Source organism: Lotus japonicus, chromosome 5 (assembly GCF_012489685.1).
Source record: "Lotus japonicus ecotype B-129 chromosome 5, LjGifu_v1.2".
In the NCBI taxonomy this organism is placed as follows: domain Eukaryota; kingdom Viridiplantae; phylum Streptophyta; class Magnoliopsida; order Fabales; family Fabaceae; genus Lotus; species Lotus japonicus.
In genome coordinates, this window is record NC_080045.1 from 58246701 (window position 1) to 58268303 (window position 21603).

The 21603-nt window shown below is 35.1% G+C and overlaps 1 protein-coding gene across 2 annotated transcripts; it reads left to right on the forward strand.

Annotated features, from left to right (window-relative positions):
* The first annotated feature begins 6864 nt into the window (after positions 1–6864).
* Positions 6865–10526, forward strand: LOC130718821 (transcription factor bHLH111). 2 transcript variants are annotated; one of them, XM_057569448.1, is made up of 7 exons: positions 6865–7359; positions 7924–8656; positions 9244–9369; positions 9485–9550; positions 9695–9760; positions 10114–10152; positions 10236–10526. In XM_057569448.1, the coding sequence occupies exons 1-7, from the start codon at positions 7040–7042 to the stop codon at positions 10398–10400; spliced, it is 1515 nt and encodes a 504-aa protein (XP_057425431.1). In that variant the 5' UTR covers positions 6865–7039; the 3' UTR covers positions 10401–10526. The 2 variants fall into 2 exon arrangements, with proteins under 2 accessions (XP_057425431.1, XP_057425430.1); XM_057569447.1 differs by having other exon boundaries at positions 6869–7359; positions 9479–9550.
* The last annotated feature ends 11077 nt before the right edge of the window (positions 10527–21603 follow it).

Sequence of the window (21603 nt, forward strand, 5' to 3'; positions counted from 1 at the left end):
TGATAATTGATATTTAAATATGAAGTGTATGGATCGATCAAACTTCTCTAAAGTAAGAGAACTCACTTTACGGGATAAAGTAAGTATTACAACCATATTGATTGAAGGAAAAATAAGTATTACAACCATATTGATTGAAGGTATTATTGACTTTTCGAAGTTGATAACCAATATATTAATGGTTGTTGTGACTTACTTACTTTATCCTTTAGAGTGACTCTCTCACTTTAGATGAGCTAAATCCGTTAAAAACTACATCTAATTATCGTTTTCTAAATACATCAAATACTTCATAAGAAAACTATACATCAAATATGCTTTATGCATTCATGCGTTGATGATCTACAAGGGAAAACTGATGACCAACCGTTTCGCGAATAACAGAGAAAGATTAGGCCTATAGTGATGAAGAAAGGCGCCGAATAAAGCCTGATTTTGGTGAACCAAAAGGTTGGATAAGTTCTATCTCTGGCGGTTTCATTGGCGGGGATTAATGGACTCAGCAAGGAAAAGACATGCACAATCGGTTATGTCCTTTCATGTGGGCAATTTATGTACCCACATATGTACACTTATTTGATACCCATCATATGCATACTTTTTTTTTGGTAAGCTATGTACACTTATTTGATACCCATCAATTTTTATACCTATCATATGACTTGGGAGAACTGGATGACATATGAGTTGGGTAGGTCCAATGATCGATTCCTGGTGGATACAATTTGTCTTTCAATCCATGACGAGAACTTGTGTCAAACACACTTCTCCCACAAGGAATTTTGCAACAGTTTCGGTCCTTTCTTCCCTTTGGCACAAGCAGATTAATCTTCTTAAGCTACACGCTAAGGATCCTATATAATGCTAAATAATTCAACTATCACTCTCTAGGTTATGAAATATTGTTTTTTAAGTGGACATAATTACTAACAAAAGGACATAAGTATTAAATTAAAGCCACCCAACCTCTAATAACTTAGTGTATATGGTCTCCTATCCAACCTTTATATCTTTCAAATGAAAGATACTACTATTAAAATATATATACGGATCATTTGGTTATTATGGCTCACTTTCAATCTTAATTTATTAATTAGTTGTTGTAAAGTGAATGGTTTATGTGGCTCAGGAAAATCTGTTCGAAGTTTTGTGTCTAGGAAAGGAACTAAAAGGTTGCTTTTGTGGTTGAGCCAATGGCCTTCGATTCACGGATCGATAAGGCAGAAATTTGAAGTTCCCTTCTTCTTACGTACTTAGATAGTTAGATATATGGATGTGGGGTGGTAAGTTAACAGAATAAAATGTTTTATTCATGGTTAGGATGCATGCGCACACTTATTAGAAAATTGCTTTTTACACACCTCTTATTGTTATTACACACTAATTTTTTTTATCAGGTTATAGTTAGCAGACAATCATAAAATTAATCTGCTCAAGGTTCTAAGATCAAATGTAATCTCTCTTACAACAAACATTTCTCCATACACATCATTTATTGATTAGACAATCAATTTTGATGTGTAAACAGTCTAACTAGATACGAATTGTTCTTGATCTTATTAGTCACGCTCTCCTTTTGACATTAATAAAAACAACGAAAAGAACACAAGAAATTAGGGTGCACAAATAGTAAAAAATGGATTTGAGCAAAATAATTTCCAAGTAATTATAATTAAGATGATGCTGGAGCGATAAATCTATCTATGGCATCCTAGGTCCAATTAAGTTTCGAAATAAAAATTGGTCTTTAAATCTATTTTAGGGCTAAATATAAATTTTATCCACAATTTTTTTTTTGAAAAAGTCCAAACATATCCGGTGGGTTTGTCTTGGACTCTTGGCCATCAACAAAAATACTATTACTTTAAAAATAATGTAAAATAATATATCATGATTGAAAATGACAAATTAAAAAAGTAAAATTAATTAACTTATAAAATATGATGTATTTTTTAATATTTTCTCTACATAACATGAGTAGCTAATCATAGTGCTGACTTTATGGCTAAGTTGGGGCAGGCTAGGCCTTGACTTGCTGAAGACGTGGGACAAACTACAATAGGGAGTTATTCCTATTTCCGTGGGTGTTTTTGGTCTTGTGTTGCTTTCTGCCTGTATGTTTCATTTCCAATTCACGATAAAAAGTAGTATAAAAGTATGTTTATGAAAATATATATATGACTCATTTTTATAAGTAAAAATATGTTAGATTCTTATTTTCTAATATTAAACTATTGTAATAGTTACAAAACAAAGTTAAGGTGATTTCACATCTAAAAACGATTCACTTAAAATTGTAAAGTAAGTATAATCATTGGTTGAAATCAGATCATATATTTATACATGTATAATATATTATGGTGTTTTTTAAATCATAAAAGTTGATTTTTTAATTATTTCTAATGACTTGCTTTACTTTTTACGGTGAGAGATAATCTACTCTATCCATGGTTAAGTTAGTCTGAGGCCTCCTTTGTTTCTAACTTTTCTTTGTCTTAAAAGGAGAAGCTATACTATACCATAAAAGAACAAACTGATCAGGGTGTCCAAGCTACTCGGAGAGAGGGAGTAGCGGAGAGAAGCGGGAAGATGGTGAGCCGGCGAGCTAGACGATCCCGGGAGGGGCTCCTGTAAGGGACTCCGATGCCAAAGTAAGAGTATGAGGAATGGATGTGATCAAGTGAAGAGAATCAGTTACCTTGGTGTAGGGAAAGAGCCTCCTTTATATACACATAGAGATATTAGGGTTAGAGTCATGCAACGTCATACATGGCTCGTACTGGTGGGTTCCGGGCCGTTGGATCCTCTGCTCCCCCTGCTGCAAATAGTGATCTAACGGCCCAGTGTTTCTTGGGATACGCACCCAATCACCCTAGTTCCGTAGGGTGGTTAGCCTAAGTCAACCCCTAGGTGGTGGGGTCCCGTACGGTGGGACGGTCCCGGTGGTTTGTTTCGGAGAGGGCACCGTCCTTTGTAGTGGTCGTCCTGTAGGCGATCGGTCCCCCTCGTTATCCTGGGGTAGGGCGCCTCAGATGGGTGTTCGTCCCCACCAAGTGAGCGCCTCGGACCCAACCGGGGTCTCAGTTAGTTGGTCTAGGGCGACATCCGTCCTGTTCGTCCGTGCTTGGGGCTTCCCAGAACAGTAGCCCTCCAACTCTGGCCCACTGTCTCAGTGGAGCATGAGCTTAAGAGTGGCACCCCCAGGGAGGCTTTCCGGGCATCGTTTTATTGCCTCGGTAGTCCGCGATCGAGCCTCACCAGAACAGTAGTCCCCCAACTCTGGTCCACAGTCTCAGTGGAGCATGAGCTTAAGAGTGCACCCCCAGGGAGGCTTTCCGGGCAGCGTTTTATTGCCTCGGTAGTCCGTGATCTGGCCTCACCAGAACACAAACAAAATCCTTTTTTTATACACCAGAAATATAAATTGCACCTTTTAGGGATTGATTTCTGGACCCCCATCAAACTCTCATGTTCTCTAGTTTTTATCATTTGAACTATAATTCGGGGACAACAGAATCCAACTTAACCACATTTTGAAGAAAAAAATACTTTAAAAATAGTTTTTTGGGAGCTTGTTTACAAAGTAGTTTATACAATATGTAGCAATGTGCGAGGGCCATTAGTAAATATAGGAAAATGATACTTTCACATTTGACATCAAACTATACCAAAATAGATATAGGAAGAAAGAAAGAGAAATAAAAGATATGATGTTAGATATCATAGCAATGGGGATTTCAGTTGCGCAATCCCTCTAAAACAATGGTAGTGTAATGGGCTAGGCAGCCCAAATCACATTGGCCAATAGACTGACGGACCATCTTGGATAAGCTCATTTTTTTAATTATGGGCCTCTATATATTGATCATAGCTTGACCTTCCTTTTATTTACTTTTGTTCCTTCGCAAAGGGGCGAGGCCATTCAAAGTAGCTATAGCCCCTAAACTTCATTAAAATGAAAAGTTCCTTTTGACTAAGAAATTATTTTAGGGGTACTTGTGATCAAGTGACTACCTTTCTAATTTAGAGGGGTTGTGCTGCTCTATCATTGTAAATTACTAAAGTACTAATTTCAAAATTCATTATTATTTTATGATATAAGAAAAACATAACATTTTAACATTAAATAATAACTTGTTGGTCAATTATTATTAGTATAGAAAGTTATTTTGTTTAATAAACGTGCTAAAGTCACGTGCTAGTTCTCTGTATTTAGCACACTAGCTTTACTTTCTTTCTGTATGCAATCTCTAAATTCACCAAATCCTACCAAAAGTTTTGGTTGAAGGCATCGTGTTCGGAGTATATTAAGAATTGTTTTGATTTTTACATACCAACTCTTTTTCACACTAACTTGATATATTTTTTCTTTTTATTTATTTCTATATATATTTCCCTGCCATATCGTATATTTGATTTCATTTCTTCTATTTTTATCCCAATATGAGCGAAATTGAAGTGTTGATGAAGTATTTATTGATCACTTTCAAACTTTAATTCTACTTATGCTAAAAGTGAAATAAAAAGATAAAAAAGAGAAATAAGTGATAGGGTAGATGATGTGATAAAAAATATTGAGAGAAACCGTGAAAAAAATATAAGTAGAAATGAGAGGAAAAATATAATTGATGTAAATGAATCATTATCCCTACAAAAACATGCACCTTTACTATAATGTGGTCCTACGAGCTCAATTTAGTCAACAAATATAGAAAATAAATTCAACTATTCTTCTATGATTCCAAGTAGGGGTGGGAATAGGTTAGGCCTAGGTAGACTTTGCGTAAATAAACTTAGCCTGTTTAAAAATCTTAAGGCATGAGTCTAGCATGTGTGGCCTGTCAAAAGCTTTTTTTCGAGTCTGGCATGACCTTTTCGAAAGCCTGGTAGCCTATTTAAGCTAACGAGTTACATTATAATTAATATTATAAGCTACTAAGTAGAAATTTAACTAGACGATATTATGTTGATTTCTTAGAGTCAGAGAACCAATTTAAAATCACATTTCATATATTAAAGTATTTAAATACGTCATATATCTATTTCTAAATAGACTTATGACTTGGAATCATTATATAAGTCAATTTGCTTAAATATATAAAAATGTCTATAAGTATATAATATCAAGATATTATGATAAATTTCTAATATATAGACATCATAAATGGTAAAATATATTTATACTAATCATATTTACAATTTACCAGAAAATACTAATCATATTTACAATTTACCAGAAAATACTAATCATATTTACTTAAATAAGCTAGTCTATAAGGCTTGCAAGGCTTGTTGAATGGCCTGAGCCTGACATTTTTAACTAAATAGGCTTTTCAAAAAGCCTAAGTCTTACTTATTTACCAATTTGGTCTGGTCTGACCTGGACCTGTGGTAGGCTAAGTCATAGGCCCCTACGAACGGCCTAGCCTATTCCCACCCCTAATTCCAAGTAATGCAACTCTTGTACTTTTCCTAAAAACTTAGCTACATTTTTTTGCAGAATTTAGTTTCATTCACACCCATTATTTTATTTTTCACTCTAATTTCTATTTATTTATTTCCTTTTTTTCATTTATATCATCAATTACATCTTTACACTTTTTTTCTTCCAATCACTCCACTCCATTTTCACTTTTTAAGGAAAAATCTTCAAGAAAATATTATACTTTGGCTTAGATATATATGTTTTTAGTATCTAGCTTTTAAGGAGGAATCTAATAAGTTCCCTATCCTTAGCAACTGATCTCTTAAAAAATTAGATCAAATTACTTATGTATTATCAATTTTGACCAGTCAACTGTTAAGATAGCGAGTCTAGTCCGCTAAGGGATGACCACTTAGATTCTTCACATCATTTTTATTCCCCTGTATTTTTTTTTTAATAACGTTTTAGTTATTCATCTTCCACCTTCTTCTTCTTCTTCCTCTTATTCTTCCCCTCTTCCTTAATTATTCATATTCCTTCATAACTCAAGCCTAGTAAGCAAGCAAATCAACCCACCATTGTCTCATTTCTCTTCCTCCTCCCACCTATGCCACTTCACTATTCTTTCTCTTAAACTTTTCCTCCATCAAACTCCATTCTAACCCTAGAACATTTGCCCAGATAAAAACATCAAATTATTCTAGCTAAAACCCAGATGAAGCCTTGCCGATGTTTTTTTCTTTCTCCAAAGCAAATGGAAATTTATTAATAGACGGAAGTCTTGAGGGAAACCCGCCAAGAAGGTTCATAACCCCACCAAGAACAAAAGGTAAAACCCAAGATAACGCGAAAAGATAAACAGAAGTTTAAAACCAATACAGAAAAAAAAAAACCGTTAGAAAAATACCAGGATGCATCCACCTGTGGACTAGCTAGGAAATTAACGGCTAAAATCTATTCATTGCTAATTCGCAGCTAATTGACAGTCATTTCACTAGTATTTAAATACACAATCTATTAAAGTGGTGGACAATAAAACACCTATATTTTCTAATCAAACCAACATTTCTATATTATTCTTGTACTTTATGGCTTATCAAAAAAACTATTCTTGTACTTTATTTTTTCACATGATGCTTTTAAAACAAAAATATTGCTTCTAAATCTTTTATTATCTTTTTATATAAAAAGAAAGTGGTAGAAAACTAATTTGTAAAAATAAACCTTAATTATAGGTCACAACTCACAAGTAGCAAAACTAGCAACCCTAAATACCACGCTCACCAACATTGGCATTTGGCAACCTTGAGCCAAACTCATGTTGGCCCATCACTCTATATAATAATTGCCCACGAACGTTAGTGGAAAAAACTCACGTTGCATATTTTATTGTCTCCCCTATTATTGATATTGATATAACCTACAATTTCATACGTCACTGAAAAATGGAGCAACAATTCCCTCCATAAATCCCCACCCCACAACAACAACAAAGAAACAAACTAATTAAGAGAGAGTGCATATCCAACCCTAGCTAGCTAGATCCATTATTCCACCAATACAAGAGAGAGTCAGAGCAAAGAAGGGAAAATAAAAAGAGAGATAATAGAAAAGATGACTGAAGATTGTGGTGGAAACACAGTTGCAACCTCCACTACCCCATTAAGCTGGTGGTATCTCCAAGCAAACTCTCTTTCTACTTGGAACGATTCTAATAAACATGCATGGAATAGCCAAATAAACCCAAACTCTTCCTCTTCTTGTGATGAGGATATATCTGTTTCTTCTACCTCTTTCACTAATGCCTCCAACCATTCAAGCCTCACCGTTGAGTCATCACGCAGGCTCGTTGAACCGCCGCATGCACCTTCTTCCTCCAACGAGTTCATGAGAGAACATGCTTCAGATAATCAACTTTGGAGCCATGTCCTATCGTAAGTTTTTATTTTAGTAAGATTCACAAACAAATTGTTCTGCTTATATATATTATGATGAATAAGATTATTTAGACTTCTATATTTGTTGGGAGCTCTCTAGCATCCATCACATGTTCGAGTGGTGAATGTAATATTGCTATCAAATTGCTGTGAATTAACTATGAAAATAGCCAATATGCAGCTATTTGATAGATTATTTTCAGGCAACTCTATTCTACAACTATCTTTTCAAGTTATTGACACGGTTACAGACCCTGTGTTTAAGAATTACATGCGGTGTATCGGTACACCACCCCGTGGACAGTAGACAAAGCATATTTGTTGTTGTTCAATGCTATTTTTTTATAACCCAAGGAAATGCATTAAAAGGTTGTTGTTACTTGCTATATCATTGACAAAGATAAGAAACCTAAGAGACTAATCTTTTAGGTCAAAAAATGCGTGAAATTTATGGTTCTTTAAGCTTGGTATATGTAGGAGTTAATAATAGGGTTAAGTTACAATATCCACCCCAGAATTGCTCTTTTACTGAACCTAATTTTTTCATGAAATAATTTATAGAGGTGTTGGATCAAATGGCGAGTTGCACAACAGCCAAGAAATTGGAGAGAACTTTCTTGATGCACTTTCATCTAAAAACATGGCTAGTGCTATGTTTGAACCAGCATGTGACTACTTGAAGAAACTTGACACAAGTTGGGACTATAGTGGTTCAACTTCATTCAACAGTTTTGAGAAGCACCTAAATGGGTTTAGTGAGGCACTTATTGAGAATAATGAAAGGTTGACCAAGCTATCTAATCTTGTAAGCACTTGGTCTATTGCCCCACCAGAGCCAGAAGTTAGTAGTCATCAGTTAGATCCACAAACAAACAACATGTCTTTGAATTCTTCTATGGATCATCATCACTATCCACAACCTTTTGGAGATTCCTCATCATGCTCTATTGAAGGAGTAAATAGTAAAGATTCTTCTGGAATGTTCCCTTTCTATGATCAGGAGATGAAGGTGAAGCAAGAATATCATCATGCAAGTGAAGCTGTGTTAGGGAAATCATTTAATGCAAATGGATATCAAAATGGATTGAATAGCCTTTCAGTGGGAGATAATAGTGGTAAATTTTACCATGGTTTCCCCAATCTTTCACCATGCACGAGAAATTCCTCAGATGTTATTTCATTTAACAATAGGCTAGGAAGGCCTGTTAATGTTGGAATCCATGCTCAGAGGCCTAATATGAAATACTCAAACTTATCTGAATCAAAGAAGCAGGGCCTTCAGACACCATCACAGGTGAGTTTATCAACTTGATTATATATGCATATCTCGAAACCCTCTATAATTGATTCTGAAAGCAAGAATCAGTTCTGGTTAAAAACTTCTGTTATTGTGTTTTTGGAAAATCCAAGTGGATACACCACTAGTAGGGTCCACATCTAGCTAGTAACAAATAGTTGATTTTAGAAAAATGGATATCCACATCTAGTTGTATTCAAATTGAAACCAAACATGCACTTAGTAGTTTATGGGATCCATAATTGATTTATGGATCCCATAAACTACTAAGTGCATGTTTGGATAATGTTAATACCAAAAATAAACACACGTGCGAATAGATGTATAGTGGAAAATTACTGTGAGCTAAAATCAAGGTGAACATAAGCAAATTTCCTTAATTTTTGGGGTTATTCATCATGATTTTGTCTTCACCTTAGTTTTCTACTATATATCTAAATATGTACCGAGTTTCATAGTTCTGATTGCAGAGAAACTAATATACTATATGTTCAAGCTTCTTTAATTTCTTGGTCGAAATTTGATTAAAAAAAGTCATGCTTTAGCATAATTTAATTTGTCTATCAAATGTGTGCACCATGCAGATGAGAACTAATAATGGAAGAGGAGAGGGAACAATACGTGAAGTAAAGAAGAAAAGATCAGAAGAATCATCAGAAGCAATCTCAAAGAAGCCTAAGCAAGACACATCAACAGCTTCTTCTTCAAAGGTAAACACATATAAAATTATCAACCATGAAATGATGAAGTGTAAAGAAAAGTAGAAAGTGGAGAACTCCATTAATTTTAATTAAGAAACTTCTATTTATTGTTGAAAAGGTGCAGGCACCCAAAGTCAAGCTAGCGGACAAGATCACTGCCCTTCAGCAAATTGTGTCTCCATTTGGAAAGGTTGCTACAGATTACACTATGGCCTATGCCTCTACCTTTTTTTCTTTTCTTTTCATCACCTTTACATAATTCTCAGTGCTCTACTTTTCTCTTTACCTACTGCATATAATGATCAATTTTTTTTTGTTTGATGAATAATTTCAGACAGATACAGCATCAGTGCTGTTTGAAGCAATAGGGTACATAAAGTTTCTTCAAGAACAAGTCCAGGTGGGTATCATTATACAAAGAAAAGTTTGCTTTCCCTGCATTATGAAACTATATATATAATACACAATTATTATTGTTGTTGCTATCCTCTTCATTTTATGTTCAGTGCCAATGAAACTAGACCTAGGATAAACTTCTTTAAAAAAATTCAAAGTTGAGTTGTTGATGTATAAGGGTAAAATAAACCCTTACATGTGCTCTTATCAATTAAATTTTGCATATAGAAAAAATCAACTATAACTAATTATATAATGAAGAGTTATATAATGAAGAGTTGAATTTCTTGTAGTTTAATTCCTTTGAAGCAAGTGCATTTGCTATTCCATTACCTTACATTCATTAATATTTTGCAGCTACTGAGCAACCCTTACCTGAAGACAAATTTGCATAAGGTAAGAAATTTTGTTAATTAATATCTTTCAAATTTTCACTCTTACCAATGATTATTCTATTGACAATATTGCCTTTCATCCAGGATCCAAGGGGAAGCTTTGATCGAAAAGATAAGGAGGATGCAAAGCTAGACCTGAGGAGCAAAGGTCTATGTTTAGTTCCAACTTCATGTACTCCTGTAGTTTATAGAGAAAATACTGGACCAGATTACTGGACTCCAGCGTACAGAGGATGTTTGTATAGGTGAAAAATGTATATAGTATGTGAATGTATGCAGAATCTTGGATAAATTAAGGTCTAATGAATAAACTATATAGCAGGGTGAAAGTAACTACTTGTAAAATAATGAGTAAACATGGGTTATATGAGTAAACACGTTTTGATTGACCTAAAAAGATGCATATATAAAGTGTTGCCAATTAAACTTGGTCATCATAGGACAAGTTACATGAATGGGTTACAAATATCAAAGCCTTGCTAGCTATACTAATTAACACTAGTAATTGATGTCAATATTGAACCAATCAACACACAATTACCTCATTTATATCACATTCACAACGTTCCTAGCTTCCATGTACACAAATCCTTTCATATGATCTACAGCAAATGCAAAAATATTATCAATTGGCAACACTTTAATGTCAGCAAACTTCTGCATCAGACAGAAAGCTTACAGCCTCTGGCGCCCAACCTGCAGCAAAAACCTAGCAAAGGATGCAAAAAAAAAGGAGCACGAATAAAGACGTTTGAAGGTGATGCTGAGAATTTTAGCTAGCAAGCAAGATTCAATATATTTTGTTTGAAAAAAAAAATCTTCATCTCCCCCAACCCATATGTGTCCAGCTCTTTCAACTTAAGCTATCACTGAGTGTCAAAGGCATATGATTGATTTTAAGTGAGAGAACAATTAATTGCTTTGTTGTTCAACTTATGTTTTTCACACAACTGCATCGTGCAACGGCGGGAGACGATCTTAATTCGTAAAATCTTAGTTGGTGGACAATTTTCTTCAAGGGAGATTCTTAGTGCTCCTACTTAAGAGTGAGCCTGAGTAGATCTTCTCAGCATATCACTAACGTCATGTCTGGTAGTCAGAGTGGTTCATCTCCGTTTTAAATATATTTTTTTTGTCTTTTGGCCACCAGTCTCCACGGGAAAAAGAGGTCTCACTTAACTAATCTGGCTCGAGATACGATAGTAATGATCCTGGTCACAAAGGTATTATAATGTATATCTCCCTGTAATTACAAATGCGGACTCTGCTTTTTGGTCGAAGGTTCCATTTTCTTTTCAAAAAAAAGTTAAATAAAGCCCATCACCATTCTTGTTTAAGACGTGACCCACTTTGGATGAGACCACTCCTTGTACTTTATTCAAAGGCCCATAATTTTTAAACCCAGCCTGTGTGATTTTTAAACATCTTTCTCATTTTTTTTATAGGCAAATGTTAGTGGTCAGTTGTTAGTAAGTCAGAAATTCCTTCAAATTTCTCTTCCAGGATTCAAACCTTGGACCTTCCCCACCCCAACCCTTATGTCTCTAGCTCTTATCACTTGAACTAATCCTCTAGGACAAACATCATTCTCATAAATTTCAATAATTTAAGAATCAGAATATATTAATATTTTCAATTATGGACAATTTTATTTTAAAATAAAATATGAAAAACTTAATGTGGAGTATAAGGTGCAATAGTCATTAGGTCATGCACCGGTGCAAGACATCTTTAGAACCACAAAAATGAAATATTCCTTTAAGATGCTATATCAGTAACCTATTGGACCTGTTATTTAATATTTGTAATTTATTATAATTTTAATTTGTCTTTTACATTAAAGCCCTTGTATTGCCTTACTCCTTCAACCTTTCTTAGACCTCCGGCCACCACTTCAGCGACCACCACCTCCGGCTCCGGCTACCAGTTCTGTTCAGACACTCCAAATCAATCGCAACAACAACAAGCAACCCAGTTTGATTTCAATGTCTTTCATCCCGACCCCCATCGAGCAGATTTTGCAGTTCATAAAACAAGCTTGAAGGCTTCTCATTTCTCAACCTGATTATGAAAATCCATCAGTCCAAAACCCAAACATGGCTTCTCCTTCTTCGGTGCGGTGGTCTCCGATTCGCAGAAGGGGCGAGGGACATGGAGATGGGTTTGTTGGTCTCCAAATGAACCGGATCTGGGTCTGTATATCTCTCAGTGTATTTCGATTTCAAACCAGATTTGATTTTGATGATGGTCGGAGGGGTGGAAGCGGGTGGGATGCATGTTGGAGGTTGTTGGTCGTTTGAATGGGAAGGTGGATGGAGAGGTGGCCGGAGGAGGTAGAGTTCTGGGTTTTTGGAGGGCCAACGCCATGAAGCACCGGTGGTTGCAGCCTCAATCACCATTCTGTCACGAGTAACTTCCATCGTTGTCATTCCCCGCCGCGCCGGAAGCCACCATCGGTCTGGAGGTGAGAAGGAAGAGACAGAGGAGGGAGAAAGGAGAGGTTGAGAGATAAGGGACAAGGATATTTGTGTAAACTTCAATTATTTATTTATTTATTAACAGTCATTATACCTGTTATAATAGGTCATTTTTACTCCTGCATGGTGCAAGACCTAGAGTGCACTTGCACCCTAGAGGCCACCAAAACTTAAATAGGTGTTGTCTAAGGTGCAATAGCAAGTAGGTCATGCACAGGTGCCATACATGGTTAAGCCAATAGGATCTCACCACCTGTCAAGGTGGAAAACTGATTACCGATTGGTTTGGTTAATAGATTTTTCAAATAAAATTAAAATGGAATATGGTTATGACACTAAAGCCCTTATGTGTAGTCTCATGGATTTCTCTCTCAACCTTCTTCAACCTCTTCACTAACGAACCGCCGCCATCTCCGGCAAACCACCACAGCGACGGCCGCAGGGTTCCAGCATGGTGGTCACCTCTAGAAGGAGCACTCTCTCCCATCTGGTTAAACATCATAGAAAAAAAATTGGCATGATTGCAGGCAAACAACCCATCAAATAATTTATGTTCTTGATCTTTCTGAAAATTTAGAGCATGTGGGTATGGCTTCTAAGGTCGCACCCAAACCCAAGTCGTTTTCTTTTTCAACCTCGCTCCATGGTCGTTTCTGCAAAGGCTTGAACGTGATGGAAGATTCTGTGGCGTTGGCGTGGTGCACTACAGATCTGGTTAGGGAAGGAGATCAGAAGTTTGAGAGTTAATAGTATAGGGTTGGGGTTTTTGTTTGTGGTTGTTTCTGCGTAATAATGTGTTAAAATTGGGGATTTCAAAGGAAGAAAAACAAATATGGTTCCAATTTTGCGCTTGAAGAACCAGATCTTGTGGTTGCGGAAGCTCCGGCGAGAGATTCAGCACCGCGACGTCTCCGTTCTGTAAATCTCTCCCGTCTAGTAATTTTGATTAATTCATCTTTGTTTCATTTTATATAGGTTTAAGATCTAATTTTAGTTTCTTTTTCATGTGTGTTTTTTAATTTGTAGATCATTACAGTTAGAGGTGAAGAGGTAATTAGAGGATGAGAAAGAGAAGGAAATGAAAAATCAGATGCAGAGGTTCGCCGGCGGCCAATGGGTTGCAAGACTTGAAAATATGGTTACAGTACGGGGATAGTAGAGAGAAAATAAAAGAAAATAAAGGATATTTTTGTAATCTCATTTTTTTATTTTTTTTAATCAACAGGTCATCTTACCTATTATTGTGGGTAATTTATGCTCTTGCATGGTGCAAGACCTAAGGAGCACTTGCACCCTAACAGCCACCACTTAAATAACAGTTTGAAGTTTGTAACTTCTGAAAATCTTTAACCTTTCTCTTGGCCTCTACGAAATCTTCAGAATTGCACCTCGAGGTTAGATTGGTGTAACATTAAATAATGACAAAGAAAATGTGCTGCTATGCTAATGTACTTCCTCCGTTTAGCATGTCACCTTGTCAACATTTTTCATGGCAAAGCTGGAAGAAACGAAGAAGAAAAACAGAGCCCTGAAAAGCAAAATGCCAAGATCTCCGTAGCCAACTCTGGGATAGCTGGATTTGACACCCCAACCCTTAGATTTCACACCCCTAAATTTCGGATTTTCGGGTTCCGAATTATTTCGGAATCTTATATTCCGAAATTAATTCATGATTTGTAGTGCAAAATACATGTAACATCCCACTTTTGAGTGAAAAAAATACTTCGGAAACCTTATTTCCGAAATATTTCGGAAACTAAGTTTCCGAAAATGGGGTGACATTTCTAATGAGTGGGGTGTCAAATCTAGCTGTCCAACTCTGGTTGTGCCTCCTCCTATAGGACAAGGTCCTAAGAATCGCAGAACCGCACTCTTAAAGAGACATTTGACATTCATCATTCATGGATCGGAATTGCGAGAACAATTTTACACAAAAACAATAAAAACACCACATTAGACATTAAAACAATTGATACATACATGTATGTGTAATGTTTCCTCCTTAACGCTCTCCATTTTCATTCTTTTCAACAACTCTAAGGTTGGAAAAAAAAGGTAACCTCACTTCTATAAGAAAAGTTTCAGATAATGTATGGTTATCAATTAAAACTCAATCAATCATGTGCAGTGTAACTTAAACAGCTCCTTAATTTCTAAAAGTGATACGAAGGCAGGAAGGCTTGTATTTATTTTTTCTATGTTGATCCTGTATATGTGCCAATTTCAGCATAATACCAACCCAATAATTACATACCAGCAGGGTTCATTACATTTTGCAGCATGTTGAATGAACAATCATCTAACACAACTCAATTATCAGTATGGAAGAAGATTACTTACCTGTCTGAAGCACAGACAAGAGAGTGGACCAAGACTAAGAAACATAAATTTTCTTCTCTTTCATCTTATGCTTCTTCCATTCCTCAAAACCTCAAGTTTCCCTCCATGTTCATTCTTATGGGAGAGGAAAGGAGAGTCTACAAACTAGTTCCCTTAATTAGGTTGTGCCAGCAGTTTTGGTGAGTATTTTTCAGATTTCCACTTTCATGTTTCTTTTTTTCTTACCCTTCTCTGTGACTTTTAACTCACATTTCTTGTTTTTGCTTCACATTTTGACTTTTAATTCCTTTTACTGTTATTGATGTCTGCTCATTTTCATTACATATCGTGATTGTTCCTGCTTTTGACTTTCCCTATGCACCCTACTTTTTCTGTCCTTGATGCTTAAATTATGAACAAGCTATTGGGATATCAACAAAACTAATTAAAGATTTTTGGCTTTCACCAGCAGTTCAAGAACATGGGTGGGAGCAGTTTCATTTTTATTTTCTTACCCTTTTTTTGAAAGAAGGTACTGGGGTTTGATTCTATTCTTTTTTCTATTAACATAAAACTTCATTAAAAATTATCCTGACCATCAAAACAAAAGTAAAATAAAGAGAATTTTTGCTATGAACAAAAATTATGCAGACTGCATGTTATATAGTCTGGTTTTATTTGTTATGAAGAATTTGTAGAACTCAATCACAAGGTATGAGACTTGAGACCCACATTGAAAGTATGAGATTCTAATGTGGGGTTTATAAGCCTTATACCTCTCAAGCTTCTACCATCTAGCTTTTGTGGTATGGTTCTACTACAATTCTGTTTTGTTATACATAAGCTAATCACACTAGTTTCTACTCATAATTTATTATGACTTTAATATCAAATAATTTTTTTACAAACATGCACTAAAACTGATAGAACTCAGAACTGATAGCACAAGGTTCTACAATGGAAAATACTCCAGAGTCTGCGACTCCTCACCAGAGAGACTAACCTAATTCTCACCAGCAAAACATGCCTCCTTTCTCCTGCTCTCCTCCTCCTAATATAACCCCTATTAACCTACAAATAACCTAGCTGCCACATAGGCTACAAATATTTATTTTTAATATATAAAATAACACTAATACTAATTATCTCTAGTAACCCTATCCCACTAATCAAGGAAATCCCTCCTAATAAACTGAATCCCACTAATCAAGGGAATCATGCCAGCCTCACTCATTAATCCTCATATCTGGTGTCCTATCAAAAACCCAGTAAAGCTACATAAGACACCACCAGTATACTACTACTATTAAACTAGTTAACCAAATCCAAAGCATTGAAGAAGGAAAAAAAAAAATTGCAACCACCATTTGCTTATGAATGTTGCACCTGCAAACAGGTGAAGCATATCTATAGCAGTTTAGCATTAAACCTCAGCTGCTATACACCCCTGCACGAAGCAAAGAAATTATATACTTGATTGAAACAGAACAGGTTCAGCAGTTGTCTCCTTGAAGCAGAGATAAAAGCAACATCACAATTCATTCCCTGCTCTTGGAAGTTAACAGAACAGACAAATATCAAAAGATGAAAAATGAACTTAATAGCATGTTTGAATTGGTTTATCTTTATTAAGAATTAATTTTAGAAGTCAGAAACTACTCACATAAACTTCCTCACATAATTGATTCTTAGCTTTAGAATCAATTCCACTTAATCCCCTATAATAGTCCCAGAAATGAGAACAAATTTTGCATTGCATTTAATATACCTTTCAATGTCCAAGTAGCCAAACTGATATCTACTAATAATGAACAATCTAAAATAGATGAAATAAGCCCAAATTAACAGCATCATTATCAGGAGAGTTTAATTTTGATGCACTGACGGTGTAAAGTTTTTTTACACCGTCAAAAAATCAGATTTCAAGGATGTGACATGTCAATTAAAAAAATTAAATGAAAAGAGAGATTTTCTCACCTTCTTGAAATCTGATTGGTTGACGGTGTAAAAAAACTTTACACCGTCGGTGCATCAAACTTTTTCTCTTATCAGGATACCTATTTGCTAATAATGAACAATCCAAAAGAAATGAAATAGGCTTTGCTCAAAAAACAAGGAGGACCAAAATCACTCATAACCAAAATTAGGGCACCAAAAATGTAATTCAGCGTATTCTTAATAATCAAAAGTTAGAACAACTAATTAGTTGAATTGTTCATTTTTTATGAGCTTCAGAGTGTAACATGTTCAAATCAAATTGGTACTTTACAACATTCTAGTGAAATAGGATGAGAATTATCCCACCATAAAGGATCAAATTAGAGAAAAGCAAGCAGCTAAAAGTGAAGAGCAAAATTCAATTTTCTGTATGTTTTCACAATCCAAACTTACTATATAGAATATTCTATAGAATGAAGTAAAATATATAGGCAGGGGTCCTAAACTTAAATGTCGTTCTGCATAATCCTCCTTTATTTTAGCATTGAGCAAAACTCAAGATCTAAATTTTACCCCTTTAATAATGTCTTCTATCTCCAATAATTCTGAATAAAAATAGTATGACATCCTACCAACCAAATAGACCATCCTGCAAAAAACCAAGTAGTCTGTCACATACCTCTGCTCTCTAAGTTGCCTTGACCAAATCCATGAATGCCAAAAAGTAAAAACTATACTCAGTAAAGCATGGTAATAAAATCTTTACTTTTACTGATTCAAAAAATAAAATTAGCATATTATATGTTTGGATATTTGTTAATACTTAGCACTCACTTCGATATAAAAAATGAATGACATTCTTCTTATGGATTGAGATGAATGTGTTTTTACATTAACTCAACTGGTATCCAAACACGACAAATCATCTTTGCTAGTTATAATCCAGCTGTGGCTAGCCGTGATATCCTAACTTATTGCTTGTTCTGTCATGCGGGTACATGCTCTAATTTGTAGGAGAATATTTAGCAAAAGTGTAAAACTGAAGCAAGTTAAACATTTCTTCCTGTCTTCAATTTGAATACCTTTTTTCTTTCATTTGTCCCAATTGTCTCTGTTGCAGATTTGCACAGTAATGTGAAAGAATAGCTTAGAGTCCAAGCAATAGAAACAAACACCGATTGAATACTCAAAATGTAGACAAAGCCAAGCTCCCTGAAAGGTTATAATTGTTATCTAATTTCTCTCTCAAGGGAGGGTCCTCTTTTTGGTACCTCACCCCACACCATGTGTCTTAATTTTAAGCTTCTGTCCAAAAAAGGAAGTCACACAAAATGTGGTCCACAGGGTGAGCCCAACTTCATGTGTCCCTTCAATGTCAATTCACCAATTCGGGTCATGTGAGCTCTACGTTCCTTCTTTTCCTTGGAATAATTCCTATTAGATGTACGAGACACACACATATGTGACTAATGGCTATTGGACATACAATCTACACATGTAAATTGTGCAGGTTTTTACAGTTACAATTTGCAAGTTAAAAAAGGGTGGACGGTGAAGTTGGTCTCTAAAAATGTGGATTGCAGGTAAGTTCATTCGAGAAAGAAAGAAATACTTAATTAGTTTTCAATCTTGTAAAGTATTAGTCAAGTTAAGTTAGTCCTCATGTTTATATAAACTGTTGGTAGTTAGTTAGTCGACCGACATTTTACAACATTTATTACTAAATTGAGTATCTCCTACTTTGAGGGCAGACTTGTCAGCAACTCACTTTCAAGGACCAATTTGACCATTCACTCTTAAAAAAACACAAATGATTGTGGCGGTTTGAAATCGCACAAATTATATATGCATATGTAAAAGCAAATAAATGTTCACCCCTACCCGTCTTTGAATGCAAAGCATTTGGGCATGTTCTTAAATATGAAATATCTAAACAGGATTCAAAGAGTAAGCAGTGTGTCTGTTGGCTATGAGTTTAGGTGCAGATTTTATGATCCTGTAGTCATAAACTAATTAGAAGTCGTGATGCTCAATTCTTAGAAGATCAAAGGTCGAAAGACATTGATAAGAACCTGTCATAAACTAATCAACCAAACACATTTGATATTGATGACCCTGCCCAAAATGAAAGTTGATCATCACGAATAGTCATAGTCAATTTTTGAACTTTTTATGCTAAGAACATCCACTAGAGAAAGACAGACTTCTAGAACATACACTATTGATGATGATGTTTTTGTGACAGGTGGTGGAGAACAAGGATCTTTTAATGAAGTTATGGAGGATGAGCATAATTAAGAGTGGATGGAAATTGAGCAAGATGAGCTGAATTTCCTGTATGAGAATCACACTTATGACTTAGTGAAATTGCCTATGATTATGGGAGCATTGAGTAGCAAATGGAGATGTCATATACTAGTGTGTTCACCCATGCGTTGCATGACGGGTTTTTATTTCCGAATTTTACCCATGATTATTGATATAAAAGAAATAGTGGTTGCACGAAAATAAAGATAAAAATTTCGTAATTGTAATATACTAATGACAAAAATTGTAAATTGAAGATTTCAACACAAATAAACAAACAAACAGAACAATTAATGAATTATATAAAATTAAATTCAGCTACCCTATATAATATATGATTAGTCTGATGAGTAGATGAATGTGTTAATAAAAAAATTCAATATTGATCATCTAGGGAATCCAAGTTTGTGCTCAGGAAGCTGCAAGTACATCGATTTGTATAGATTAGATTTATATGATAATAAACAAATTGAGTTTAAATGGGCATTAAAATCCCCGTTCTGTCGATACCCTCTACTTTGGTAGTTCTCCAGGTAGCTTAGTGTTTACTCTCTTAAGGTGGTAATGATTGAAAAGACATGTACAAAAGAAACGTCATCTTTGAAATCCCCGTTCTACCGATACCCTCTACTTTGGTAGTTCTCCAGGTAGCTTAGTGTTACTCTCCTCAAGTGGAAACGATTGACTGGATCAACTATTAAGTTGTGGGGTTAGTGGGGTGGTGGTTACTTGGTCGAAAAATGTGTGTTGTGGGTTAGTGGGGTAGTAGTCTTAATAAAATTAAGATATAATATTTATTTTGATGAAAAAATCATTTTTATTAAAAACATAAAATAGACTTCACATAGATATTAAGTTGTGAGGTTAGTGAGGTGGTGGTTATTTTGTTTGAAATATGTGTTGTGGGTTAGTGGGGTGGGTTTTTTTTTTGAAACATAGTGGGGTGGTTATTATTGTCAAAATTAATATATAATATTTATTTTGATAAAAAAATTAACTATTTATAAAAAAAAATCATATATAATATTAAATTGTGGGGTTAGTGGGGTGGTTATTTTGTTGAATATGTGTGTTGGTTATTCAAGATAGTATATCGATAAAATCCAATCTATAATATGAAAAGGTTATCTCTTTAGACGTTTTTGCAGCTAGTAACAAAAGTTTAAGACATGATACTTACTATAGATTTTTATCAAGAAGAAATAGAAAGTATTGGTCAGATCGCGTGAAAATAAAGCAGAGAGTAACTCCTGAACGTAGCTTCCAAAAAATGCAGACTCAGCCCTCACTCTGTTTTCAACGGACTTATGATTAAATTATTATTCACAATAATTGGGACATGGATTCAAAATTTCAATAGATTTTGAGTTTTTTTTTTTTGTTAAAAATACTAATAACTACCCTTCTTGTTCAATCTCTATGGTAATCCTCTTTCGCACTTGATGATTTTTTTCGAATTCCTGCACGGCGCCATGGTCGGAGAGGATCTCTATCACATCTGCAAGACAAACGAAATATAGTAGATCACAAATAATTTTACAGATGTATACAATTTTAGTTATAAATCTCACCGAATAACAATATTTGATTTGGATCAGTGAACATGATATCAGAAACATAAACAAATGAATAGGGAATCTTAGGGATGGAAACGTCAGTTTGGGTTTGGACAACCGAATCAAGCTCAAAGATTATCTTGTGAGGATGAGACGTTGTACGAAAATCAAGAGCGTTATCACCAACAGTGAAATATGATAGCATGTATACACGACCCTCAACCAACAAAGGATTAAACTTATAAACATGAGTCCTTCGCACTGTGCCATGGATCTTGTCATCCCTGTAGATTGAAAACAGGTAAGTGAGCGTGATAGACTTAGAAAATTTAAACCAACGTCGAGTGGAATAGATATATCAATTTTAAAACAACACGAAAGTCGAACCTTTGCATCTATTAAAATCAACTCCATTGAGTTAGGTTGTACGATCGAAACGTGGAATCAACCACTTCCGCACCACCTTCACAATAACCCTCCACACATCCTTTTCCTTTGACATGGAAGGGAAATCGTCAACAGTAAGACTAAGAGCCGTGATAATTTTTAGATGGAATTGTGATGGATGGATTGTGAAGACACATGAGGAATTTATAGAAGAAGTGTCATTGAAGGTAGTTATTTTTTTTACGGTTGAAAAGAAGTTTTTGGAACATGATGGGGAGCTTATACATCGTGGGCGGTTTTCAAAGGAGAAAGACATGGTGGAAGTTACATGAGTAGGTGATTATTTCCTTTAACATGGTGGGAGGTTTAGTCTTTTTTTTAACATGGTGGGCTCATACCATGAACCTTTTATTACGTGGTAGAGACATAGTAAAAGAAAAAAAAAAGAGTCGGTGGTTAAATTGAATC

Excerpts from the sequence above, each read along its gene's own strand:
- LOC130718821 (XM_057569447.1), top strand. The coding sequence starts at position 7,040 with ATGACTGAAGATTGTGGTGGAAACACAGTTGCAACCTCCACTACCCCA. Across the intron at positions 9,761-10,113 it reads TTCTTCAAGAACAAGTCCAG|CTACTGAGCAACCCTTACCT; the intron begins GTGGGTATCATT and ends AATATTTTGCAG. Across the intron at positions 10,153-10,235 it reads TGAAGACAAATTTGCATAAG|GATCCAAGGGGAAGCTTTGA; the intron begins GTAAGAAATTTT and ends CCTTTCATCCAG.